Source organism: Rattus rattus, chromosome 13, assembly GCF_011064425.1.
Source record: "Rattus rattus isolate New Zealand chromosome 13, Rrattus_CSIRO_v1, whole genome shotgun sequence".
In the NCBI taxonomy this organism is placed as follows: domain Eukaryota; kingdom Metazoa; phylum Chordata; class Mammalia; order Rodentia; family Muridae; genus Rattus; species Rattus rattus.
In genome coordinates this window covers 72,226,019-72,250,478 of record NC_046166.1, presented here as the reverse complement: position 1 = coordinate 72,250,478, position 24,460 = coordinate 72,226,019, and the positions used below count along the sequence as shown (strand labels likewise).

Genomic DNA, 24,460 nt, shown 5'->3' with positions numbered 1-24,460 from the left:
CAGCTCCTTGGAACCTGGAGGGCGGCCACTGAGGCTCAGCCAAGGGTCCTTGACTGCTGTGACAAGGACCTATCTAAAGCTTACCGTTCTTCACTAAGTCTCAGTAAAAGGAGGGCTCAAAACCAAGTGTTAGCAAACCCATTACATGGGCAAGAACACAAACCTTGAAAGAAAAGCACAGCCCGATGCCAAACCTTCCCCACCCCTTGGACCCTCCTCAACCCCACCTACAAAGCAGGCGCCAGAGACAGATCAGCAGTGAGCTTTCTTTTTTATTCCATTTGTAAAGAACAGCTTGAAAACAAAATGATAGTACACTCCTGATAGTACACACTGGCTTTGTCATCTCCATTTATCTGCACTGACAGTTATTCAATTATTACAAAAATCAGAAGTCATTGGGTATCTGCAGTATAACCACTAGTTGCCTAAACAAAAGCTAATTTCTATAAAACCATGAATTTAATGCAGCTTTAATAAGAGAAACTCAAGTTCTCTCCATTAACTGGATAGTGATATATATATTTATATATTTAAGCAGAAAACCTCAAAAAACAGTAACAAAAAAATAGTAAATATTTTACCATAGTAAAGTATTCTGACTCAACAGCTCCTACAAACAGCAACATCCACTGTATATAAAGAAAACCATTGTGGTAAAAAGTCTAGAGATCAAGTATAAATGTGGAGTAAAAACAACAGACCCTAATCCATCCTGGGCAGAGGTTGTTCCTAAGGAAACGCAGGCAGCGGTTGACACAGGGAAGGGGCTACCACACCCCAACCACTGAGTGCACCTGCAGCAGTGTCAGTGAAGACACGAAGGACAGTCCCCTTCCCAGGGTCTGCACGACACTGCTGTAAGGGTGCTCCTTGCACGGATGTAGCTGTGTAATCAGGATGCTACAACAAACAATAAGGGTCAAACGATGCCCAAATTGTCCTGATCAAAAAGAGTTCACAAAAAGGTGGCAATGTCTCATGACATGAAAAAAAAAGGGGGCTGGTGTCAAACAAGAAAAGCCTCCCAAGGGTACCTTGCAGGAGACCTGCCACCCCATGAGAAATGTCTCTAAGCCTCTGCACACAGCAGCACTCGGGGGGACCATGTGAATGAATCCAAGGGCTCTCAGAAAGCGGAGGCACCTATAGCACAGGCTGTGCAGTTTTCCTCAGGCTGGTACTGCAGAGGAACTGAGGTAGCCCCGGGCTCAGGAGCCGTGGTGCAGCTGCATAGCGCCCAAGACGGCACTATCGTAGCGCTGTTCCACCCGCACACAGCTTGAGTGCTCCAGCACACTGCTCAGCTCAGGGATGCTCTCTGCAGTATCCCCAAACCCATGGTAGTGTCCGTAGTGCAGGCTCTCCCCTATGTCCCCCACCCAAGACGGTCTGCTGGCCACACAGCTACTTGGGCTCCCGTTCAGATGGAGAGATCCACACATCTCCGGGTTAACGCCCATGGTCTTTTCTGGCTCCTCAGTCCCATTAGCACAGACAGGGCCCTGGCCACTGGGAAATGGCTGTCCATTGCTAATTCCATTAGATCCTGTCAAGCACGGGTCACTCCTGCTCTCCATCCCATTGAGCTGGGCCACGCAGGGGAAGTCCAAATGTCCATTGATGACACTTCCGTTTGTCAGTGTATTCAACACGGAGCTACTGTTTTTCATATCTGCATTAAGAAATACACCTGTCACCAAAACGCAGACCAATGGGGAAGGAGACACTAACATATGTTCAACTCTTTCCACAATCATAAAACTTTGGTTTGTGTTCTGAGACTTATTTTTTAATTCTGAACCAACCAGTTACCTTTTCAAGGCCACACAGGCAGGTTTAGAAGTGTGAATGTATGCATTTCAGCAGCCTTGGAGAGCTCTGAAATGTAAGCTGTCATCAGAAGGAGACACAGAGCAGTATATACTTGTCTACTAAAGTGACCCTCAAAAGACAATTTAGTCACTTCCAAGAGGGTCCATCAGAACCCAAGGGAACATGCTTCACTTCAGACACAGAGCTTCTCTAGGCAAGGGAAGGCAAATGAAGTAGATCTGCTGAGGAAGCTCCGACTGGTGTGCCAGCTGGGCACACTTCCAGTGCAGGAAGCATCAACACAATTACCAAAGGAACTGCTTTTGTCTTAGCAACACCCACATCTACACACAACCCCCACAAATGCCACTCAGCTTCTGTCACAGCACAGAATGGAGCGGTGGCAGACTGCCTACACCAGTGGCACTTCTTAGTCTTCTGTCAAGAGCAGTTCTGAGAGGTCCTACCAAACCCAGCAACAATAGTGACCATGAGAGTCAAGGTCTCACATCTGGTTATAAAAGTGTGAATAACTTAGCCCACACATCTAAAAGTCCACCGACAAGATGACGCTTGATAAAAAGCCCATCACAAAACATGTGGGCATCCAGGACTAGAAATACACAGAATTAATGTTGATGCTCACGGGAATACTCTAAGAACTATCTCTTGCTTGGTAATATTGAATTTTATCTCAATGCTCTGCGCTGCTAAGAGAGCCATGACACTAATTCCACACAAGCTCAGTGCTAGTGGCTCATGGAGGACCCATGTCCAGCACAGCAACGTTTCCCTGTGTCCTGTCACACACTGTGGCTACTAAGCAAACAAACATCCAGATCCTCTAGTCAACTTTCCCCAAATTATTAGAGACCATAACTCAACAACTGGAACATGTTCAGAAGACATTTCCCCTAAAATTATAGCGTTTCTCTTTAAACAATCCAGTATTAGATAACGAATATTTCAAGGACTAGGAATAAAACCTAAAAAAAAAAACCTAAAAAAAAATAAATGAAACAAGATATTCTCAATGGGGAAAAGTATAATTATTTTTCCAAAGTACAAATTACCTTTTTTAGGTGATAACTCATAAAAAGCAGGCATAGTGAATTGCAAAGTAATCAGTGTGCAGACAGTATTTCTCCATCTAGTGCACAGCTGAAATACATCAGTTTCCCTGTAATTTCAAATTCAAAGAAACAGCAGCCTGGCCTTTTCTGGGGTGGTGTGCTGACACCTCACGGGCAGATCGGGGGACTTGCAGGGACAGATGCCACTCAGTATCAAGCACTGGGTACAGGAGCCAGGCAGAGCCTGAAGACGAAACCACCCTCGTGGGACAGCCTTAAGTGGCCTACCCTGATGGCTCTCACGCCAGGGGCATTAGGAAGACAGGGTCACCTCACAAAAAGGGTAGAAATACATTTAAGGAGGAATGCCTTATTTCTGTGCAGATCTCAGGGCAAGTGGTGGCTGTCTCTACAGGCTTTCTGTGGACACAGGTGCTATTTCACACAAGGAATTGGCAAGAACCTCCACCGAGGGAGTCCCTCCTGTTTCTTCAGTCAGACAGTACACCAGAAGGCCCACATGGCCCTCTGACATCCAGGAGAAGCTGGCTTGAAAGGGAAGCCTAGCATAACTCAGCACAGGCCTGGCTGTTAGCATAAGGAGAGTGAAACACTTGCTCCTGCCTGACCAGGGAGAGGGCAATGCTGTCTCCATAAAGGAGAGGGAGGCTCTGGCTTTTGTCACTTTTCTTTTGTTACGCAGAACAGCGTCTAAACCTTTGTTTAAATGTATGCTCTGAGTAAACTGAGCATGGGTGAGCACCCAGCTCATCTCATTACTGGCCAAAGGCAGCACCACCCACGACTGTGCAGAGCAAGTTCTGGGCTTAAAAATATTCCCTGCGGGTTTAGAAACACAGGTGACCTTTCAGTCCCAGTGAAGAAATGAACATAAAGACACTGTAACAAAACTTTATAAAAAGAAAAATTAGCCAGTTGTTTTCGTTGTCACCTAAAGAATGGGGAAAAGGCACATGCTAAATAAATACAGCATTTCAGAAACCCTAAATCTACGCACAGTCAGCTCCTCTGACTTTGAAACTGTAAAGTAAGGGTCACACTGTAGCATGCTGGACATTGTGGCATGTAAAACACTGCTGAGAACGGCCAGCATTTTAACAGTCTTCAAGGGAATGCTAGACACCAAAGCAACCAAGAGTGTGGGGCAGAAATCCCAAACTTGTCTTGAGTGGGTCGCAAGCCGCAGCCACCACCCTCATCGTCCCAGCATTCACAGTGAGCTGTTCACCTGTGGTGCTGCCTTCTGAGTATGAGTAACAGGTACAGAGCCACCCAGAGGCCACGCCAGGAAACCATACCTACAGACCTCATGAGAAACAAGCAAGGCACATCATGTAACAGCTTCGAATCAAACAGGGAGATTGCACTACTTCTCATAGCATTAAAATTACCAAAAACGCTTAATTCTTGCATCTGTACAAGTGCCAAAAATGTGAATTATAACAGAACCCTTTTTTCAAGACAGTGGACAAGAACGTGCAGGGTTTGAGAACTCAGAAATAGTAAGCATACTGATTCTTGCAACGACAAGGGGTCTGCATTGCTGAAACAGTATATATCTCTATTTCTCTGGGTCCAACAACAGAACCACTCTCCTGCTGTTTGGTGTCTTCGACCACTGGGGTGTTGCTGCAGCTAACAGGAAACTGTCCAGCCCCACCTGATACAGCGGCAAACTCTCTGTCAACGTGCATCCTGTCAGCGTCGTCTTCAGCATCACCATTTGCTAGAGGCATGGTGTGATCCAGGCTTGGAACTACACACACACACACACACACAAAAAAAAAAATATGAGATTTTAGATTTCTGGGTCCATAAAGAAATCAGAGACTTCTCTCTTCCAAGCTCTCTCTTCCCTGTCCCTTTCTACTTTTCTTCTCTCATTAAACCTCTCCACGTGGAACCACGAGGAAAAAAAAAAAAAGAAAAAAAGAAAAAAAGAAAAAGCAAAGATCACCAATAAACTTACATTGTTGTGAAATTACTTTTTACAATAAAAATGTTTATGTATTTCAGCTCAAAGTCACAAATCCCAGATTTTTGCTCATTTTGTTGATGGCAAAAGTTGTAATTCTCAGCCGGTTCTTAAGGGAACAGTTGTATGACCCGCAGAGAACCCTAAGCTTCCTGTCTGCCCCACAAGTGAGGCAAATGAAATTTACTATAGACAATTCTTAACGACATTTAAAAACATCCACTGATTTCACTAAAAAAATGTATGGAAAGGGTTCAGTTTAAGCACAGCTTATCCACAGGCTCCCCTCCCAGCAATGTCTAGTCTGAGCTTCCTAACAGAAAAGGGAAGGCTCGTGACAGACAGACAGACTGACTGACGTGGGAGAAGGGAGCTGATGCACATAGCCTCCCCTCGCTTAGTTAGACGGCTGCTCTGTGCCTGAGGGCGGAAGTGCACTCTTCTCTCAGCTGAGGCCGGCCTCTCTGACAAACGGCCTCTGATGTTAGCAAGACTGGGATGTTTTCCTTTTAAAATAAAAATGGTTCCAAAAATTGCTACTACACACTGCTTCACTGGCACATACTTCAGACTGTGACTTAAGCATAAAGAGGGAAATCATAGTCCAGGGGTGGTTTGTGCAATCAAGAAACAGAAGCAGGTGGATCTGAGTTTGATGCAAGCCACAGCAATTCCAGGGTTAGGCATGGCTACAGAGTAGGCAGTGTCAAGCAATCAAAATAAAGGGGTTGGGGATTTGGCTCAGTGGTAGAGCGCTTGCCTAGTAAGCACAAGGCCCTGGGTTTGGTCCCCAGCTCTGAAAAAAAAGAAAAAAAAAAAAAAAATGAAGAGACTGAAATGTCATTTGCAGGAAATTTTATGAAATGCTAAATAAAATAAGCTTTTCATTCTCAATGCCCAACACCTAGGACAGCAGTTTCCTTATCATGGAGTGACTGACGCTCACACACCAGCCAAGAAAACAGAAGGCAGGAAGGACGGTAGCGTTTTCCTCAAGTATTAGAGCCGTCAAAGACTGTTCATCTCAACAGGCCTGGGGGTGCAATAAGACAGATGGAGTGACACCAGCACGGGGCAGAGGAACAACACCATAGGAAGGCTTGCCCTCCAACTGAGGAAGCCCACTGATCCATCAGCTAAGGAGGAAGTGAAATTCTTCCATATTCTATCTACAGCTTAGCAGCTCATCTTCTGAGTTTCTGGGAAGACAGAATCTTGGTCGACATGACTTTACAGACTCTGTTCCTCCTGCCTATGAACAGTCAACGGCTTAGCAGGCTACACAGTAGCCATAATTATCTACTTTTTACACCAAGGAATTAAACTGATCTCCCTAATCCTAAGGACACTGTGTTTGGATCCCACATGTACACCATCGCACCCTCAGGCTGCTGGCGTCAGTACATGTGTTGTCATTGCTGAAGAAGCCATTTAAGTTCCATCTGAGAATGCAGCCCGTGGATGTCCGTGCTTATTCCACTGGGTTTGGAAGGAAGGGAAGCAAGCACTTCCTCGTGTACCCTAGGTAGGGGATTCTGACACCCTTGTGTGAACTCTAGGAACCTGCAGTTACATGCACACACCTACAGACACAAAATGTGCAGACAAAAATTGAAGCCACTGTTTTCACCTGGCTATATGCTTTATAAGCATATAGAAAATTTGGGTATATATAAATTAATAGATCAAAATTTCATATTAGACTTGTTCCATTCTGGCTTGGAATTGTAGAATCACATACGATGATCTCTGAAGTGGAAGCCAGTTGTGTCAGATAGTGTTCTGCCATGGCGACTTGTGAAGGAGTGTTTCTACATCTCCCTTTCTGACAAGCAGTCCTTCTTTACTGTGACACAGGGCAGTTCTCCAATGCCCCCACACAGGATTCTCCAAGTACTTACTGTCTGGACAAGATGCCCCTCAAAGCTGCTTTTAGCCATGAAAAAGGATAGGACCCTTGCTTTCCCCCCACCACCAAAAGGTCTCACCTCTGGTTCTAGCTTTCTTCACTCCCAAAGACTCTGAGTCTTCCAAGCATCTCTTTCGATTGGTTCCCAGGTTAATGTGATTGGGAAGTATGTTCTCATGACCTCCACTCAAGGTGCCATTAGGACAGAAACGGCTCATTTGATGGTTCTGGAGGCTCAAGAGAAACTGGGTGCACTCTTGGAAACCCTGGGTTTGTGCAATGTCTGCTGCTGTCAGGCCACTGGCATTTCTCAGGCTGCACAACACAAAAACAATGAATTACATCCCACAGCACTTGACCCTGGTGTCTGCTCCTGCCAAGCTGACTAAACTATCTGAAGGCCATAACAGATCTACGCAAATCTTCATTAAGGGAGCAGTTAATCAGTCTGGTCTGTAACTAACTTCTCCTGCATATATTTGATTTGGAAGACAGTTTAAAAAAAAATCAATATACTAAACTTAAAAGGCAGCTTCCTGTTTGACGTCTCAAAGCTGTGTCTTATGTTAGTCTGAAGAATCTAAATTTATTCTGACTTCAGACTTCACCTGGACAGGTTCTGTACTCCCTGCAGCTGGTTCTAAAGCCCATCCTTTAGCCTGAGTAACTGGATACAAACAAGCACGTACTGATAGCATTGTCCATGGCATTCTTATCAAGTGGCTCCCTCAGTGCAACAAGCTGGACTTCTGGCTGAAACGTGACACTCTAAGTGGAAGTTCAGAAGATACCTGACGAAGGGGGCTGCCACCGGCTCCCTCCTGAGGAAAGTCTGCAGAGGTGTGTACCATGTTGGGTGACAGTCCTCTGAAACCCTGCAGTACTGCCACAGCAGCTCATTCCCTAGGCTGAGGCCAACTCTCCAAAAGGAACTTAGGTGATAACTAACAAGTACGTCACTGATGCAAGAAAGACAACGGGAGAGTTTACGCCAAAGAGCTGAATAGGAAAGAAACAGCTTAATTTGTAAACAAGAGAAAACAGAAAACCGAGGGAATGAAAGCCACTGTGTTAAAGCTCCCTCAGAAGGCAAATGCATGTGCTGCTCTGTGAGCAAACTGCAGGGAAGCAGCACTGTTAGTTTCGGGCTCATCGACTGGTACTGGATAACAATGGTGAGAGCTTCCATACCTATTCAGCCAGCTACTCTTCACGCCCAACCAAGACGTGATGAAATGAAGGCCTCGCCTTGTATCAGAGGTGAGCAATCCAAACCCTGATGCTTGCGCTTGTTAGGGTTACTGTTAAGGCAACAAACAAATAAACAAACTTAAAAATAACTATAGACTCAGGGACAAAGAATGGTTCTTAGTTCACAAGGATAATCACAGCCTTGTACTCTATTCCCAGTCAGTGGTCACATGCATGAAGCTTCAACCTCAGAAAGTTTTAGATACTCATTAAACATATCTAGTTGAGAGAGGAGGGGGTGGGTGGGTGGGAGGGAGAGAGGAAATATGTATCTGAAAAACAGACTCAGGTGGAGTTAGTGTGTGGTGCTTTCAGTAAAGGCTGACTGTCTTCTTCAATCTCCATCTTGTTCTTGCAGACAGGGCCTCCCACTGAACCTGGAATTCATTGATGTGGCTGGACAGTAAGCTATGTGATCTCTCTGTCTTCCTAATCCCTGGAGATCCAAACTTGCATAACCAGCACTGTACTGACTGAACCATCTCCCCAGCCCTCAAGTCCAGCTTAATGAGATACCAAGAGGCAGGACTTGAGAATCCCAGAAACCAGTAGCACTTTCTTAAAAATAAAAAGCAATTACGTACAGAGGACCAATAGAAACTAAACCTGGGGCTGGAGAGGTGGCTCAGTGGTTAAGAGCACCGACTGCTCTTCCAGAGGTCCTGAGTTCAAATCCCAGCAACCACATGGTGGCTCACAACCACCCGTAATGGAATCCGATGCCCTCTTCTGGTGTGTCTGAAGACAGCTACAGTGTACTCATATACAAAATAAATAAATAAATCTTTAAAAAAAAAAAAAAAACTAAACCTGATATTAAGTCTTCAGCACTGTGAGTTCTGATGTAGTCATTCAGCATCTTTACTGATATATGAGCCCACTTGTCATTAAAGTATTAAGTGCACACAGCTTACGGTTCTTATAACCACGTGGAGCTTATCGGACAGCAGAGTAAAGATGATCTAGACATGTCTACTTTTTCTATGTGATAAATGTAAACTTCCCCGGAATTTGAAAGGATCAAGAGCAACATTATAGACAAAATGTATAATGATCGATTTTGTTACATTTGTGTGTGTGTGTGTGTGTGTGTGTGTGTGTGTGTGTGTGTGTGTGTATTATAGCCTATATGTGGAGATCAGAAGACAACTTGTTTTTTTTTTTTTTCCCCCTTTTTCTTTTTTTTTGGAGCTGGGGACCGAACCCAGGGCCTTGCGCTTGCTAGGCAAAGCGCTCTACCACTGAGCTAAATCCCCAACCCCAGAAGACAACTTGTTAAAGATTGTCTTCTTTCATTATATGGGTTCTGGGGGACTCACTGGACCATCTCACTAGCCCCCAAATGATAAATATGTTCTTGTTCATCAAAATCAAAGAATATAAAAACAAGAGGCCAACATTCAACAGTAGGGAAAGAAAGCACAAGGAAATCTCCAATATAAACTATAGTGGGCTAAGAGTTTGCCCCCTGACCACCCATGTAGCTGTCAACATTGAAGATTTCCTCTACACCAGAGCCAAGCAACTTCTGTGTGTTTAAAGGCCCTAACTTTCGAACTTAAGGAAGCTCAAAACAAACCAAAACCAGAGAGAGAGAGAGAGAGAGAGAGAGAGAGAGAGAGAGAGAGAGAGAGAGAGAGAGAGCGCACGTGTTATGTGTGTAAGAAAACAGAGCCAGTGGTCAAGCTAAGCCTCTCACATAATTTTCAAGGACCACAGGTAAACATGAATAGGAAACAAAAGTTCTACAAGGTGTACTTGACATATCCGAGTCTTTGCTACACAGTGCCTGTCGAGGCAATGATTTTGCTCAATTTTGAGTGGCAGTACCATGAGGTATTACAGAGAATAGGTCCTTTGCTCAGCTGAAGGACCTGTGTGATAGTGCTGGCACACTGAACACAGCCACCACCTTCCACTTGTCCTCTGTCCAATGTCCTGTTTCCTCTCTTGCTCACCCCCACTCAGCATTTGTACTCCCTCTCTATTCCTGGGTGAGGCCCTCACTCTTGTCCATTCAAATCAAAAACCTCCACAGGCAGCTGGCTTGAACTGATGACCAGGGAGCACCTAATCCAGAGAATACACAGAGCAAGAGCTGCTGAGGACCTCCAATTACGTTTAAAAACTTAAGTGATTTATGAGATCAAAGTATGTGGGCTTCCACATCAAAGTTACAAAAAGCACTAACTCATTATAGTCCCTGAAAACATTTGTCCTTTTTTGGGTAGTGTTGGGGATCAAATCCTGGGCCACACACACAATAAGCACTCTACTTTTGAATTACACTCTTAACTGTCAAAACACTAATTTTTAATGAAAAAAGCTTGGGTCTTAAAATTCTGTTTTCACAGATGCTTGCTTTTATTAGCTCACATTTCAACTTCAGCGTTTTAACAGGTGAGACAGTGATCTTGGGTAGAATACTCCAAGTTAACTGACCTCTATGCAGAGCTCCCAGTTTAAGGAGGTAATTTCACCTGTCCATCCTACTTCCTAGAGTTCCATGGGAGGCAGGCACATGAGTGAATCAGACAACTCGTTGATGACCTCCGTGTCTATTTTGCCTTGGGTCAAGTGCTTGCTTACAGTCCACCCCTCAGCTTGTGATTCAGAACCTTTACCAGAGTGTGTATGACTAAGGAGGTCACTCAAAGAAATGGCCATTTTTAAAGAGTGACCTTATCTGTTCTCTGGTCCTAATACTCCTATAAAAATATTGAACCAGGGAGTCTATTACAATTCTAGTCTTGCTAAAAAGGCACTGAAAGCAACTTTGAGAAGGAAGTTGGCAGGGTTGGACGTCCATGCTGCAGACTGAACTTAGCAGCAAACAGACTCCTGCCCGCCCATCCCAGCTCTGCATCCCCACCAAGAGAAAGACAGCTTCCTGGCCAGGCTGTCCTCAGCAATGCTGAGATCAAACCTATGTTTCTCCATGCTAAAGCAAGCTCTAAGCCACTGAGTTACATTCTCAGCTCTCCTGCTAATCTTTCAGAATCAGGAAACTAGCACATGGGAGCTACAAATTAAATATTTCGCCAAAGTGGCAAAAATGAACCAAACGGTCAAGCACAATTTTCTTTAAGAGCATTTTAAATGGAGTGTTACACTTAAGCTACACAAGAATTACTCTCAAGGAACTTTAGAAGTGACTGTCACAAAGACCAGCTACCCCTCTGATTTTCCACTTACAGTGTCACAATACCAGAATAGAGAAGCCGTTCCAATGAGTGTTTCCTTTAAATAACAACAGATCAGGAAATGTCTAGTTTTCAGAACTCAAGGTGTCACATCACCATTGTAATACTTTGTGCTAATGCCATGTGACAATAAAAAATAACCACAATTTTATATAAATAATATTTCTGTTAAAATTCTGATCTGAATTTAGCTATTGTTAGTTTACAAATAAAAAGTAGATATCATAAATTAGGGTAAGCAAAGCATGCAAATCTAAAGAATCTATATCTGAATTCCTAGATTAGCATTAAAACCAATCACCGCAACAAATACCTCAACAGTATGCTTGTGTGCAGAAGGGAAGCCATACTGAACATTCAATGCCACAACCGTAAGGTTTCGGAGAAGCACCTGTGGCAGTTTCAGCAGTTTCTATGTGAATGCTCCCCCTTTCTAGGATTACTTGAAAAAACCAAGTCAATTCGAATTACGTAGCTGTAAAACATTGACATGTGTAGTTTTTACAGATTCAGAATCTTCTGCGTGACTTAAAACGGGCATGGTTCATATACAGGAAACGTCAATCATAAGGGATCACATTTGCAGGCAACACTAGATTAAAAATACATACACACACATGAGGTGCAGGAGCAGCCACAGAGCTAAGCCACTGGGTGGCCACCCTGACTGTTTCGTGCTGACTTTAAGAGTTACCTCTGGTACTTTAGCATGAAGCCAATTTATGTCACTATTTCAACAAAAGTTTAACAGTATGGACTAAAAACCAACTCACGATTCTGGTTACTTTAAAATTTGTATGCTGTATCGCAAATACATTAGTAACTATTCCTAGATGGAAATAAGCAAATAAATGGAGTCATTAAAAAAAGATAAAATAAAAACATTTACTAAATGTCCATTTGCACAGACAAAACATTAGCAAACATCTGTTATTGCAGTAAAGAAATAAAAACAAGTGCATCCTTAACCCTTTGGTATCTAAAACATCACCATGAAGACTTTCACCAATGCACTCTTCAGGCAACAGTGGGAAGACACTATTTTTTACAAGTTTTTACCTCAATAAATTTGGTGCCAAGTTTTCATTTCAGGTTCAACATTACTGAGGACGTTTAGCATTGCAAGTGAATCACAATTATGCTTGCACACATTAAGATATTTTGCATGTTCCAGTATGATGTAACAGAGAGGAAATTGGTATTTGGAAATTGTTGGTTTTTAAAGCATCAATTAAAAATAAAAAGCAACAGTTAAAGAAAGTGAATTCTACTTATTTCAGTTATTCATAAAGTAATTTAAAGATATGTCTGTCACCTCTAGGGCCCTGTCATACACTGACTGCTTTTGCCTGTAGGCAGATCCACACAGCTGCCTCCATCCTGCAGTTCCTGGACGGAGGGAAAAGCAGCAGCAAGACCAGAGAATCTGTGGTAGGGACAATCAGAAAAAGGGCAACATGTGAGGGTGGAGAGTGCTAAAGCAGACCCATGCAGTCACAATGCTGGGACATCTAATGGGATCACTGTTCTGAAGGACAAATACATCAAGATGAATTAACCTTCAGCATCAGAAGTGAATGGCTAACACAGTAAATCTTGGTTTGGTCCTGAAAAAAAGTTACAAGTGAGCTTCTGACATAGCACATTAAATAAAGATGTTCATGATATGTGTTTGTCCTGGTGATAGCCCGGCCTCTAGACAGAGTCCAGGCGAAGCAAATACCCCTGCTTCATAAGTAGAAGAGCCTAACAGCTCCACCGTAGCCTGCAACTGTGGCCTACAGCCACTTCTGTCAAGAGACAACTGAGCTCATCTCCTTAGGAGGTGAAGGACCGCCTTAGGATGAACCACAGACCCTGCTCATCTCCGCCCATTGCTGCTGCTTCTGCGGTCTAGTGGGCAGTGGAAAGAGAGCACTGTTGGCTTAACAGTAAATTTTTTAAAGGTTGCCCACCCCATCTACAATAATACACACAACTTCTAATGAAGTCATGTTCTAAAGAGGGGAGGACTGGTATCAGCCCTGCCTCCCACATCATGTGAGACTGAATCAGAAAAAAGCACAATATGCATGTGTGCATATCTTAGTTCTACCCAGAGCGGGGGAAATAGTATTTTAATATTAGGTGGACTTGGAAACATCCTTCTCCTCAAGGAAGTAAAGTTACCTAAAATGCTAAAAGGCTTCCATCATGAATAGCAAATTTCTGTTCTTTTGCAGTCACACTGACTCCACCTACTCTCCTAGCTACTCTCCTAGCAGAGGAAACAGCTGCTGGCCATGCTGGCTCTCGCCCTTCTACTCAGACTCTCAGAGCAGAGTCAGCAGCCAGCACAGGCAAATCAGAGTGGCCACAGCCCAGCATGCTGAAACAGCTCAGTCCCTTTGAGTACACAGATGTCATGTGTGTATCTGGGCTTCGGTGTCAGTGGGGGCAAGCACTGACAACTACCACAGAAGCCAGAGGGAGAAGCTCATGTGGAAAGATAACTTGGCACCAAAACTCAAGATTTAAATTAAGAGAAGAAAACAAAAGTCCATCAACATACTCACGTGTGGTGCTAGAAAATTTAATACGATGCACAGCTGCTGAAATGTGTTATCTTACAGTTGCAACCTACATTAACAAGTCAGTCACATAACAAACCATCCTAGCCACAGACACTGAGCAATTACCCTCCTCTACTTGATGACCAAAAAAAGCACAACTTTAGTCTTTGGCCACTTTAATGTAGCAGATATATAAAAAGCAGAGTAGGAATTAAAAGCCAAGTCATTAATTTAAAAATAGCAGTATGAGGCAGCTTTTAACCTAGTCACAGAAGGAAAGTTTTTAATTTCCTAAATATGATAGATTAGAGTGAAGGAATAATTATGACCCATTCATTCTGAAATGGGAAATGTGTTAAGAGATTCTAAGTGCTTTGGTGTTTGGGCAAACTGCACTGGCCATGTGAGCAGCACCGTGCAGGGCGTGCAGACCTCTGCCCTGCTGTTTGGGAGGTGTAAATGCCTGTGCACAGACTAGGCAGATGAGTTATAAGAATTGTGCAGAAGAGACACCAAGAAGCAGTTTTCAATTTAGCTTACTGGAAAACACGACATTTTCTCTAGATTATAAACCAAATAACCACATATGCAATAGCAATAAATGATGACTACTCGTGTCCTAAATCCAGGCCAAAGACTTCTTTAAGAGTTGCTTTTGCCTAGGTAGTTCAAGCTAAATTTCCTTCCAAAAAAATGTAAGAGCTCAGTCCAGGGCAGTCACCATAGTGCAGGGTCTCGAGGGGGTGGCTCCTGTACTGAGATGGGGGACAGACTGGCACTCGAGGCCATGCTCAGCCACACCTGGTAGAAAAGAGACACTTGAGGGTCCTGTAACCAAGGACAGAATTGTAAATAAGATACTCATTTTAAGATACCTACTTAAAAGAAAAAAAAGGACATAGTGACAGATATTTAATGGCTCAAAGGATTAAGCTACCCATTAAAATTAAAACATCTTTGTAAGAAAATGTTCAGGACCAATTAAAATACAATTTAGAAAAAAGTAAACTATTTAAAAAAAACCCAACTTTAACTGTCCATTATTTCCATAAATGATCATTAAATAATTTAATCAATTGTTATATATGATTGTATTTATAATTAAAGCTTGTTATTAAAGGTCTAAGTCTTTAAATATAAATACAGGGAATAAAACTGTTTCTACAACCTTAAAGCAATTGAGACTCATTAAATGTTTTAAGGTTATATAAGACATATTCACATGATATCAAGTTGATTTTCAATTACCTTACACCCCAGCTAAATATGTTACAAGGGTCTCAAATGTAACAAGACCTCAAAGGTCTGCTCTGTCTCAGCCTCCTGAGTGCTTGGATTACTGCCAGGTGCTAGCTTGGGCAACACAGGCCATGTACATATTAAATACCCAAGCCCAAGCTAATGGCAAAATTTGGCAATAAAGAAGGAAACAGAAGCTAAGACAGTGGCTAAGCTGAGCTCTGGACAGACATATGATCTAACATACATGGCTTTGCTTAGAATTTGCTATGTTTAGAATTCACTGTAATATGAAGTCAGAACAACAAAATGGAAACCAAAGGGTTAAACTAAGTTTTGTGGGTCTTATTTCATCCAAAGTCTCAATTCTCACATTTCCTGTTAGAATAAAGTGGTTTCTAATTAATTTACTTTAAGAATTACTCATTAAGTCACAGTAAAAATTTAAAAGCTGGTATTATTATCAGTTTTTGGTCATTACAGCTCTCTGTAGCTTACACAACATTTTAGGATGAAAACCGTATCCGTTTGTTAATGCTGTGAACTGCAGAAGAGAAGTTCCACAAAGTAAAACGTTAAACAAATGAATACAAATAATACCTAAATAAGCACACAGTGCTATGGCTGGCTAACATCTGCATCTCAGACCACACCTCTGAACTCACATGCTCACACACTAGCACTGTGCTGAGATAGGCTCCTGCTCATAGAAATTAATAAAGGACATTCTAAACTCACCCCTCAGTGTCAAAGGCTCCAAGCATGCATGTTACGTGTCTATGTGTGCAGCTCCAGGTTACTAGAAGCTGTAAATCATTAGGTCAAAGGAGACTTTATGGGAAGTCTCTCAGTGCCAAGGAGAACCAGACTTAGAGACAGTCAAGAGCCAGAGGGAGCTGCAATAGCAGTCGCAGTCTACTCTAATCTACCCCTCCCCTTTGGAAATGAGAGCCTGGCACACCAAGTGCAAAGACCTGCCACATGACATGTACTTAGTGGCACAGTCAGTGATAGGTAATGGATGGACTGCTCTTTTCGTTCCACTCTGATGTCTCACTCTGAGCCAAGGAGGAATGGAGCCTACAGCTGCTAGTGGTCACTCTAGCACAGCTTCCTCACTAACACCCGATCAAACAGGCACAAGTGCACTGCTAATTTTAGAAATAAACTTTTAAGGCTTTTGCTGCTCTAAACACTCCGGATATAACATCTTGACTACATCTCTAAGAGGGAGGAATAATTGAAGACACTTACTCAGTCTGAGCCCCGTTGCCTACCAGGGCACTGATGCACTCGAGGCTCCCTGAGCGGGCCGCCTTGTGAATGGGAGTTTCCCCCTCACAGTCCTGAAAAACAGAATGCGTATGATGTTCAAGCTTACCAAATGCGTTCGCAGTGAGAAGCAGGAATCAACACAGCCTTACTCTATCCTTGAAATAAAGTCGTATGGGCAAATCTGAAGTGGAAGAGAGCCTAGTACACCAGAGAAAGGAAGCTGAGGGGGGGGGGCGCCAAGTATTTCAAGTATTTACTGTCTGATACCGATGGTGTGTGAGCGGCAGCAATGCCGATTTACCAAATGTGCTATCCTGGAGCTTGGCACAGATATGTTGTAGAGAAACTCAAATAACTAGCTTCTGACTACTAAAAACAACCCACATTAAAACAGTCAGGATAAGAGAAAGATCACAAGCAACTTAAAAGTCCTACCTCCCATATAGTCTACATACATCCTTACAGCGTCTATGGTGTTGACACCAGTAAAACACAAGAGCGGGTCTCGAACTCTCTTTGATGAACTGGAACCACATGTTTAAAGAAAGAAAAGAAAACCTAAGCTGGGCAGAGGAGGCTTTGTAGCACAAACAGACCTTCAGTTTGGCAAACACACTGCCAACAGTAGGAAGTGAGCACTTGGGGAAGCCCCTTCAGAGTGTAAAAGTCATTTAAAAAAAAAAAAAAGAGGAACTTGCTTACAGTGTTCTCATGACAAATCCTTTCTTCTAGTGTGATGCTTCTAGATTTAAGAAGCAAAGCAGTGAGTGCAGTCAGCAGTGAAAGCAAGAGGAGGCAGAGCCTCTCTCTCACCCAGCACTGTCTGTCTAGGAAACCTGAGGGAGAGGGAGCGTCACAGTATCTGACTGGATCCCTCTTCAAGGTTCCTGGGAACAGCAGTTGGCTGTGATAACAAAAAAAGGCAGGAATGGGGCAACAGTGCGTGGCCCTGGGAAAGGGTTATTCTTAAATTTAGCGATGCCCAAGGTCCTTGGCAGTCAGTGCACATCATCACAAAGGGAAACAGATCCAGGCTGGATGGCTGACAGCTCAGGACAGGGAGGGTTGGCCACTTATTTAAACAAGGGTTCCAAATGGCTCTAAATGGACTTAAAAGTGATATAAGGGTCTAGTCAGGAAAAAATTTTTTTAAAGAAAGCAGCAAGCCACATGACTATCCAGGAGCTACCTAGTGACTCAGATATTAAAAAACATGAAACCAAGCTGCCTTAATTTTTCCCCGTTATTGGAAATGGGGTCCCTCTATTGCACATCTCTCAATGTCGTGGAACTTGCTACATAGACCAGGGAGGCCTTGAATTTCCACAGATCCACCCAGCCCCCACCTCACACTGGGACTAAATAAAGTGTGTGCCATCACATCTGGCCAAATTACCTTTTTAAAGAAAGATGGAAGGAACTACACAAATTGGCTGGGAAGATGTTTCTGTATGGAAAGTACCTAAACTCATGAGTTCCAGGTTCAGTGAGAAACAATCTTAAATAAGGTAGAGTGTAATTGTGGAAAACACCCAACACTGACCTCTGGTCCCTACATACATACACACATACACGCACCCACCTGCACATACCCACGTGAGCATATGCAAATACTACAAACACACATACTTTGCAGAAAGCTAACAGATTTAAATGAGATTTTGCAAAATATGTTCAAAAGAAAAAAACATAATCTTACAGTTAATTTTGGAACGAGAAACAATTTCTCAAAAGATGGAGGGTATTAACAGTGATTAGAGAATAAGCGAACTACCTGGCCCTTGCTTTGTGATCTACACATCTGAAGAAAGCACATGTGAAAGCAATCTGCAATCAAGAAAGCCCAGAAACTCCTTGAATGGTGCTCCAGTTTCCACTACATTTCTAAAGTACCCAGTGGTATACAGTAAGAGTCTAGAACCATCACAGACTTTGGGAGGCAGGAAAGAAATGGGGAGGAGAAAACAGAAATCCCAGAGCAGAGCAGATATAGTGTCTTAGTTTATCAAACAAACAAATGAACAGATTCCCAATCTAGAGACAAAAGGCAGATATACATATGAGACAAGGCTCCCCACTTTTCAACAAACAGATCCACCAGACGGCCTGGTGCAGCGACTTAAGATGTCTTACACACAACCAGAGCCTGACTCTAATGGTGTATGCCACCTCATCCCAATTGGCCAGTTGCAGGGAGGACAACTGATACTTTAAAATTTACATTCCCAAGACACGAGCTAATCTCCTGACCAAACAGTGCCCCAATCCAATGGCACAGGAGGCAAGGCCAGATAACTCAAGATTCCCATTCCCTATTAGGGTTGAGATCTGAGAACTGAGTCCCCAACACCTGCGGTAACCACTGTGCTGATCTACACCCAGCCCACCTATGTTTAGACTTCTATTTACTTTTTAAATGTCGGCTTTTGTCTGGTAAATACTGTTATCCCTGTGCCTCGGGATGTCCCGGTCCATCCATAAAACCTAGTTATACCAACTAGAGATGATCTGCATGTCTTTAGCAAGGCTGTCAGGAATGGCACTGAAATACAGCAGCATGAGAACTAGCTCCATTTCCCTGCTGAAAACCTTACAGCACTGAGTCCCCAGACAGCAGTTTCTGTCCTCAACTCATTGACAGATGATCAGGAAAGTCGATACGAACCTGACCAGGGAACTGCTGGCTGCTGATATGCCAAGGGCTAAGAGAAGAAATTTAAGTGGACACAAGCAAGGTGAGAAACTGCCTATTTCACAATGGCATGCAAATCACTGCCAGGCCTACAGTGACCTCCAGAGCTAGCAAATGGGAACCCAAGACATTCTAGGCAAGAACTTGAAGTTGAGAAATCACAAGCAAGGCCTAGGAAGATTTGCTCTGCTTCCCAGAGATGGGGTGCTATCTGATGGCATCCCAAAGAGTAGTGGGGTCACAGGGACACACCCACAAGCCTTTACTCTCGGCATCTGTTGAAAACAATGAACGGTCATAAGAGGCTAGCTGAAAGGAACACCTAGCTTTGAAAAAGCCTCTTTAAAAAAACAGTACCAATTTCTTTATACCTTTCTAAATTACATTTTTTCAACTACTTAAAGTTAACCTACCTTCCACATTAACAGCAAATATGAGCCGTTTTCATTCATGGCATTACTACCCGTGTTGTATTGGTAGAGCTGGAAGCACAGTCTAGCAAGTGACCTGTCCAAAGCTAGACTGCCAAGTAAGTGATCAGAGGATCCAGACCCTACAGTGCCCTATCTGAGACCAGGAGGCAATAATGTGGATGTCAGCAGGCAGATGGACATGCCCCTGCCCTGCAAGGTGAAGTTGCAAAAGGAAATTCATGTCAAAGGAGGAAAAGATCTAAAGTCTCAGTGACAAAACCGGGCTTCACTGTAAATCTCAAGAAGAAACTGCAGGATACACCTTGCACCCCTTTCATAGTCCTTGTTTTCAGCACGGCCAAACACTTGCCATTTTATGAGAGTAGCTAAGTCATCTTCAGGATAGGACCACGACCACCTTAGCCAAGCATCGGGAGGAAATGAAGATCCTTTGCACACTAGATGCTGAGACAACTAGGGAGTACTTAAGGGGCTGGAAAGATGGCTAGCCTGTTAAGGGCACAGACCCCTCACTGGTATCAGGGGACATACAACCACCATTTCTGGGGAAACCGATACGTCTGGTTTCAGCATGCATGTGCTCATAGTCCCACAGAGACAAACATTATTATTTTTTTTTTTTTAAAGAAAAGTACATTTAAAAAGTATAGGAATGGAAAAGAAAAAAAGGTATACACATCAAGCCACCAGTGCTGCCAGCGGGCAAGCCACCCCAAGCTGGGCAGTATTTGGTCTGCTCAATTTCATACCATCCGGCTCCCATAACCTCTAGTCTGTATACTTATATACAAATTTCTCAAGTCATTCAGGCTTCCATTAAGGAAATGACATTTCTACACCTAGTTACCACACCCACCTTGTATTTGAAGGGCAAACCCACCCTGAGGCTGATACAAGCCACCCTTCTGCATGTCCGGAAGTGTTTCTGCGGTATCTGTGAAGTTAAGGCAGCAGTGAGCGGAGCCAGGAAATCTGGGCTGTGGGCCAACTGCCTTCTATTATCAGCTGTGACCTTGGGCAAATCGTCAAATCAGATCTGAGAGCCACACAACAGGTAAAAGCACTCTATAAACTGAATGCATGCCTCCAGAGGAAAGGGCTTATTATTAGTCACAAGTAACTGAAGGAACAGATTTCAGTTCACCTCAGGTAAAGACATTCAACTCTAATTAAGGGCCCAATTTAAAGCAGTATCATGTGAATAACTGTTAAGTGGAAAAACAAAGGCAGTGTCAATCAGGCCTTCTTACCGGTTTGTTAATGTTGGCCCCGGCTTGAATCAGCCAGACCAGACACTGAGGATGTCCTCCAAAAGCAGCGATGTGGGCTGGGGTCTGGGCATAGCGGGTGGTTGAGACATTCAGTGAGGCTCCTGCTCTTACCAACTGGATTAAGCACTCCAACTTCAAACATAGGTGGGAGGAAAAACAGGACATGTCAGTATGCCAATTAATAGCACACAATCTGAACTCTCTTAACATTCGGCAGCGGTATTTTTGTTACCATTATTTTCTTCTGACAGTAATTTTCACTAAGCAAAACTTTAAAAACATTTATGCTCTTAAAACACAAACACGCACACAGAAACCTAGCAAGGCTTTCACATTCTTGATAAAAATGGTAAGTGATTGGAAGGCTGTAAAAATTGCCTTAAGTACAGAAACTCTTTATAGTCAAGCGTTTTCCACACCGCGCACAACCCCCACACTGACCGGCCTCGTAGGTCATTCCCTATCACTAACTTTCTGAACCTTTAAAAACTGCACAGAGAGAATGAATGCAAAATAACTAACTATAATGAGAGTCACAGCATAGCTGAGCTCACCCAGTAGGTGACTAACTCACAGACCAGCAAGCACAGACAAGATATAGCCAGGTTCCGCTGAGCTGGCTGCTGGTTATGAGCCCACCACATTCAACATGTGCTTACACCGTGGCCAGGGATGTTTTTGGTACTTACTTGTTCTCCAATTTTGGACTGTCTGTTTCTCCTCAACTGATCACAAGGCAGTGAAGAAGCTGTGCTTGGGTTGCAAGCAATTCCTGCCCCCACCCCACCCCACCCCCGCTCTATCTCTCTGAGCAATATAAGCTTGTCCTTACAAAGGACAGGTCACAATAAACACTTCTGTGAGTTTTTAATTGATTGGCAGCGAACAGACTTAAAAACAACAGTGTTGGAAAGTAATGGCTGGTGAGATTTCCCAAGGGAAAAACAGAAGTACAAACTGGCAGTAAGATGAACAGGTGTCAAGTGAAAAGCAGTTAGTTAACCTTTAACAGGATTTGAACCTGTTAGCTATGCCATCCATGCTCAACCCAGGAAACTGCGTTTGGAATTGTGGAGGGAACTTTTAAATGGGACATCTTGTAAAGACAAGGTAGTTAGCTTTCACAATGGCCAGTCTTCGGGAATAAACAAGCCTCATAAATGACTGGGTAACCTGAGCGCCACTGGTAGGTTCATCCTAAGGAAAACATACTGGAAACCAGCAGGCGGGGAGAGCAGTAATACATGGCCCGGCCGGGGAAAGAGGCTCGGTCTCTTCGGCTCTAAGAGCTTCCTTTCCCTAATAGTTGGAACGGGTTCTCAAGATGGTTCCACATCTTAAGACCATCCAGGTTTCTGGTAGGAAAGCTCAAAAACACAACGTCCTCGCCTCAGCTACAATACTGGTCTCCAAAGTCAAGTCTACAACTCGTTCTCCGTAGAAGGGAAAAAGCCCCTTTAGCTTTAGATCAAATTCTGGTAAAAACAGTACAACGTCAAGTTTGCCTGTCGCTTTATGGCGCAGAAGCACTTCGGTCTGCAGATAACTAAGGCGACAACGAGAAGGCGGATTCCCAGCCACTCACTACCTGCACCCAACTGCACGCCACCTTTCAACACCAGGAGGATGGGGCCAATTAGCACAGCTTACACAGGGCGGCCCCAGTTGAGAGAGGGGGCCTGTGGCCGCCGTCGACCACAGCAGGTGCAGACCTGACACCTCCGGCTGCGAGGGCAGAGCCCATCCCTTTGTGCCTTAAGGGAGCCCTGCGCCCAGTTTCCATTAGACAGGAACGCGAGGCTCCCGGTTCCCTCCTCGCCTCGAGCAGTAACCTTCCACACCATTCCCCGAAGCCGGAGGGCCTCTGCGCAAACCGCCTCAACTGCATTCTGTCTGCCCGCCCCGCTCGGAACAGCCACAAGTGTGCACATGCGCCCTGGGTCCTACGGGGAGCCGGCCAGACAGACCCCATTTCCGCCCCGCCTCCCATCACTCCCCGCGCCCCCCGAGGTCCGGGGCTGCGCGCCGCCGCACATGCGCCTTGAACCCCCGGAGGCGCCGGCGGCGCCAGAGCAGCTTCCGCGCCCCCGCGCCCCCACCCCCTGGCTCCCAGACCGCTTTGCTGCACATGCGCCCTGGAACCCTCGGGGGGCGCTGGTGGGACTGACCGCGCAGTTGCCGCGCTCTCCAGGCACGGTGGGGTGCGCTCTGACCCTAACAGAACACCACGCGGAAAATGGCGCCTTAAAGTGCCCGCGCCCACCTTGCCGAAGTGCGCGGCCCAGTGCACGGGCGTCCAGCCGTAGAAGGAGTCCTCAGCGGCCAGGTGAGCGCGCGGCGTGTGCGGCAGCAGCGAACAGAGCGCGACCAGGTCCCCGTCGCGGCAGGCGCGGTGCAGCGGGAAGCGGAGCGACAGCAGCTCCTCGCTGGAGAAGCCTGCCTCCACGCCCGCGCCCGCTCCCGCCGACATGTTGGGTCACTGGGAAGCACGCGACTGATCGGCAGTAGAGACGTGTGGGCCAAGGCCTGCGAGTCTGCCGCCACTCGAACACAAAGGATGGGCGAGCTGCTGCCGCGTCCCACCCGCAGCCGAGCGCGGCGAGCACTGAGGGCGGGACCTGGGCGCCGGGGCGGAGCCTGCGCCTCGACGGGGCGGGGCCTGACAGGCCGCTGCCTCCCATGGCTGGTGCTGAGGCTGACGCCCGGGATGGGGCGTGGCCTGCGCCTGGATAAGCTGGCCCTGACAGGCGCTGCCTCGAGAGCCAGCCGTGAGTAGGCGGAGCCTGGGTTTCGGGGCGGAACCTTCGCTTGGACAAGGTGGGGCCTGGCAGTCCGCTGCCTCCCGCAGGTGGTGCTGAGGCTGGCGCCCGGGATGGCGTGGCTCCGGGGCGGGGCCTTCTCAGGGTCTGAACGGAACGCCGCTTTAGGCGGCTGGTGTTAAAGTTAGGGCCGGGAGGGGATCACGGATTGAGAAGGCCGCTACTGATGCCAGCGCTGGAGGTGTAGGGGTTGAGGGTGGGCCAGCACGTGAACGTAGCCCGGATCTGAGGGGCGAGACTTGTCTGCGATTGACGCCTGGGGCCTGAGACCTCGCCTGGAGCTTACTGGCTAGGACACTGGAAGTAAACTCGTTTTTTTTTTTTTTCCTTTTCTTTTTTTTGGAGCTGGGGACCAAACCCAGGTCCTTGCGCTTGCTAGGCAAGCGCTCTACCACTGAGGGAAGTAAACTCTTAATTGAAAACCCTACCTGGGACAAGGCGGAGGCCGGGCTTATCTGTGATTGGCAGATGAAGGCCACGCCTTAACTGAAGGAATGGAGTCTGAGATTTAGAGCGGGGCGGAGCTCCGATCGGTTCCTGGGTCGTCTGGGCGTAACCTTTCGCGGGTGTGTGTGGCCAGGAGCGATTGGAGCTGGGCCGGTTCCTGCTGATGAGGATGCCTGAGGAGCAACTTCTAAATAAAGCTGCTGGTCTGCCAGACACACTCTCGAGTGGGGACTCAGGACTCTGGCAGCCCGCCCAGGCCTGCTTCCGCGGTTGCCTGAGTTCCTCCAATTAGTGTTTATTGGGCGCCCGCGGAGCACAGCTCCTCATTAAAAATCTGAAAACAAGGGAGCAGCTAGTTACATCGCTATGCCTTAATTGGGATAGATGCCCGGAGACTGAGCTAGAGAGGATCTAGAGGTCCTGGCGTCTGTAACTGTAAAACATGAGTCAAGTGAGCAGACTGGGCACATGGCGAAAGATTTTA

General features: G+C 45.3%; 1 protein-coding gene across 2 annotated transcripts; it reads right to left on the bottom strand.

The window, feature by feature from the left end:
* Positions 1-252: 252 nt before the first annotated feature.
* Ankrd10 (ankyrin repeat domain 10) lies at positions 253-23,286 on the bottom strand. 2 transcript variants are annotated; one of them, XM_032919482.1, is made up of 6 exons: positions 22,974-23,286; positions 20,690-20,842; positions 16,293-16,384; positions 6,873-7,108; positions 4,570-4,665; positions 253-1,675 (listed from the first exon to the last, which is right to left on the bottom strand). In XM_032919482.1, exons 1-6 carry the CDS (start codon positions 23,178-23,180, stop codon positions 1,212-1,214), a joined length of 1,248 nt encoding a protein of 415 aa, XP_032775373.1. In that variant the 5' UTR covers positions 23,181-23,286; the 3' UTR covers positions 253-1,211. The 2 variants fall into 2 exon arrangements, with proteins under 2 accessions (XP_032775373.1, XP_032775374.1); XM_032919483.1 differs by lacking the exons at positions 16,293-16,384; positions 20,690-20,842; positions 22,974-23,286 and adding an exon at positions 11,561-16,287.
* Between the last annotated feature and the right edge of the window lie 1,174 nt (positions 23,287-24,460).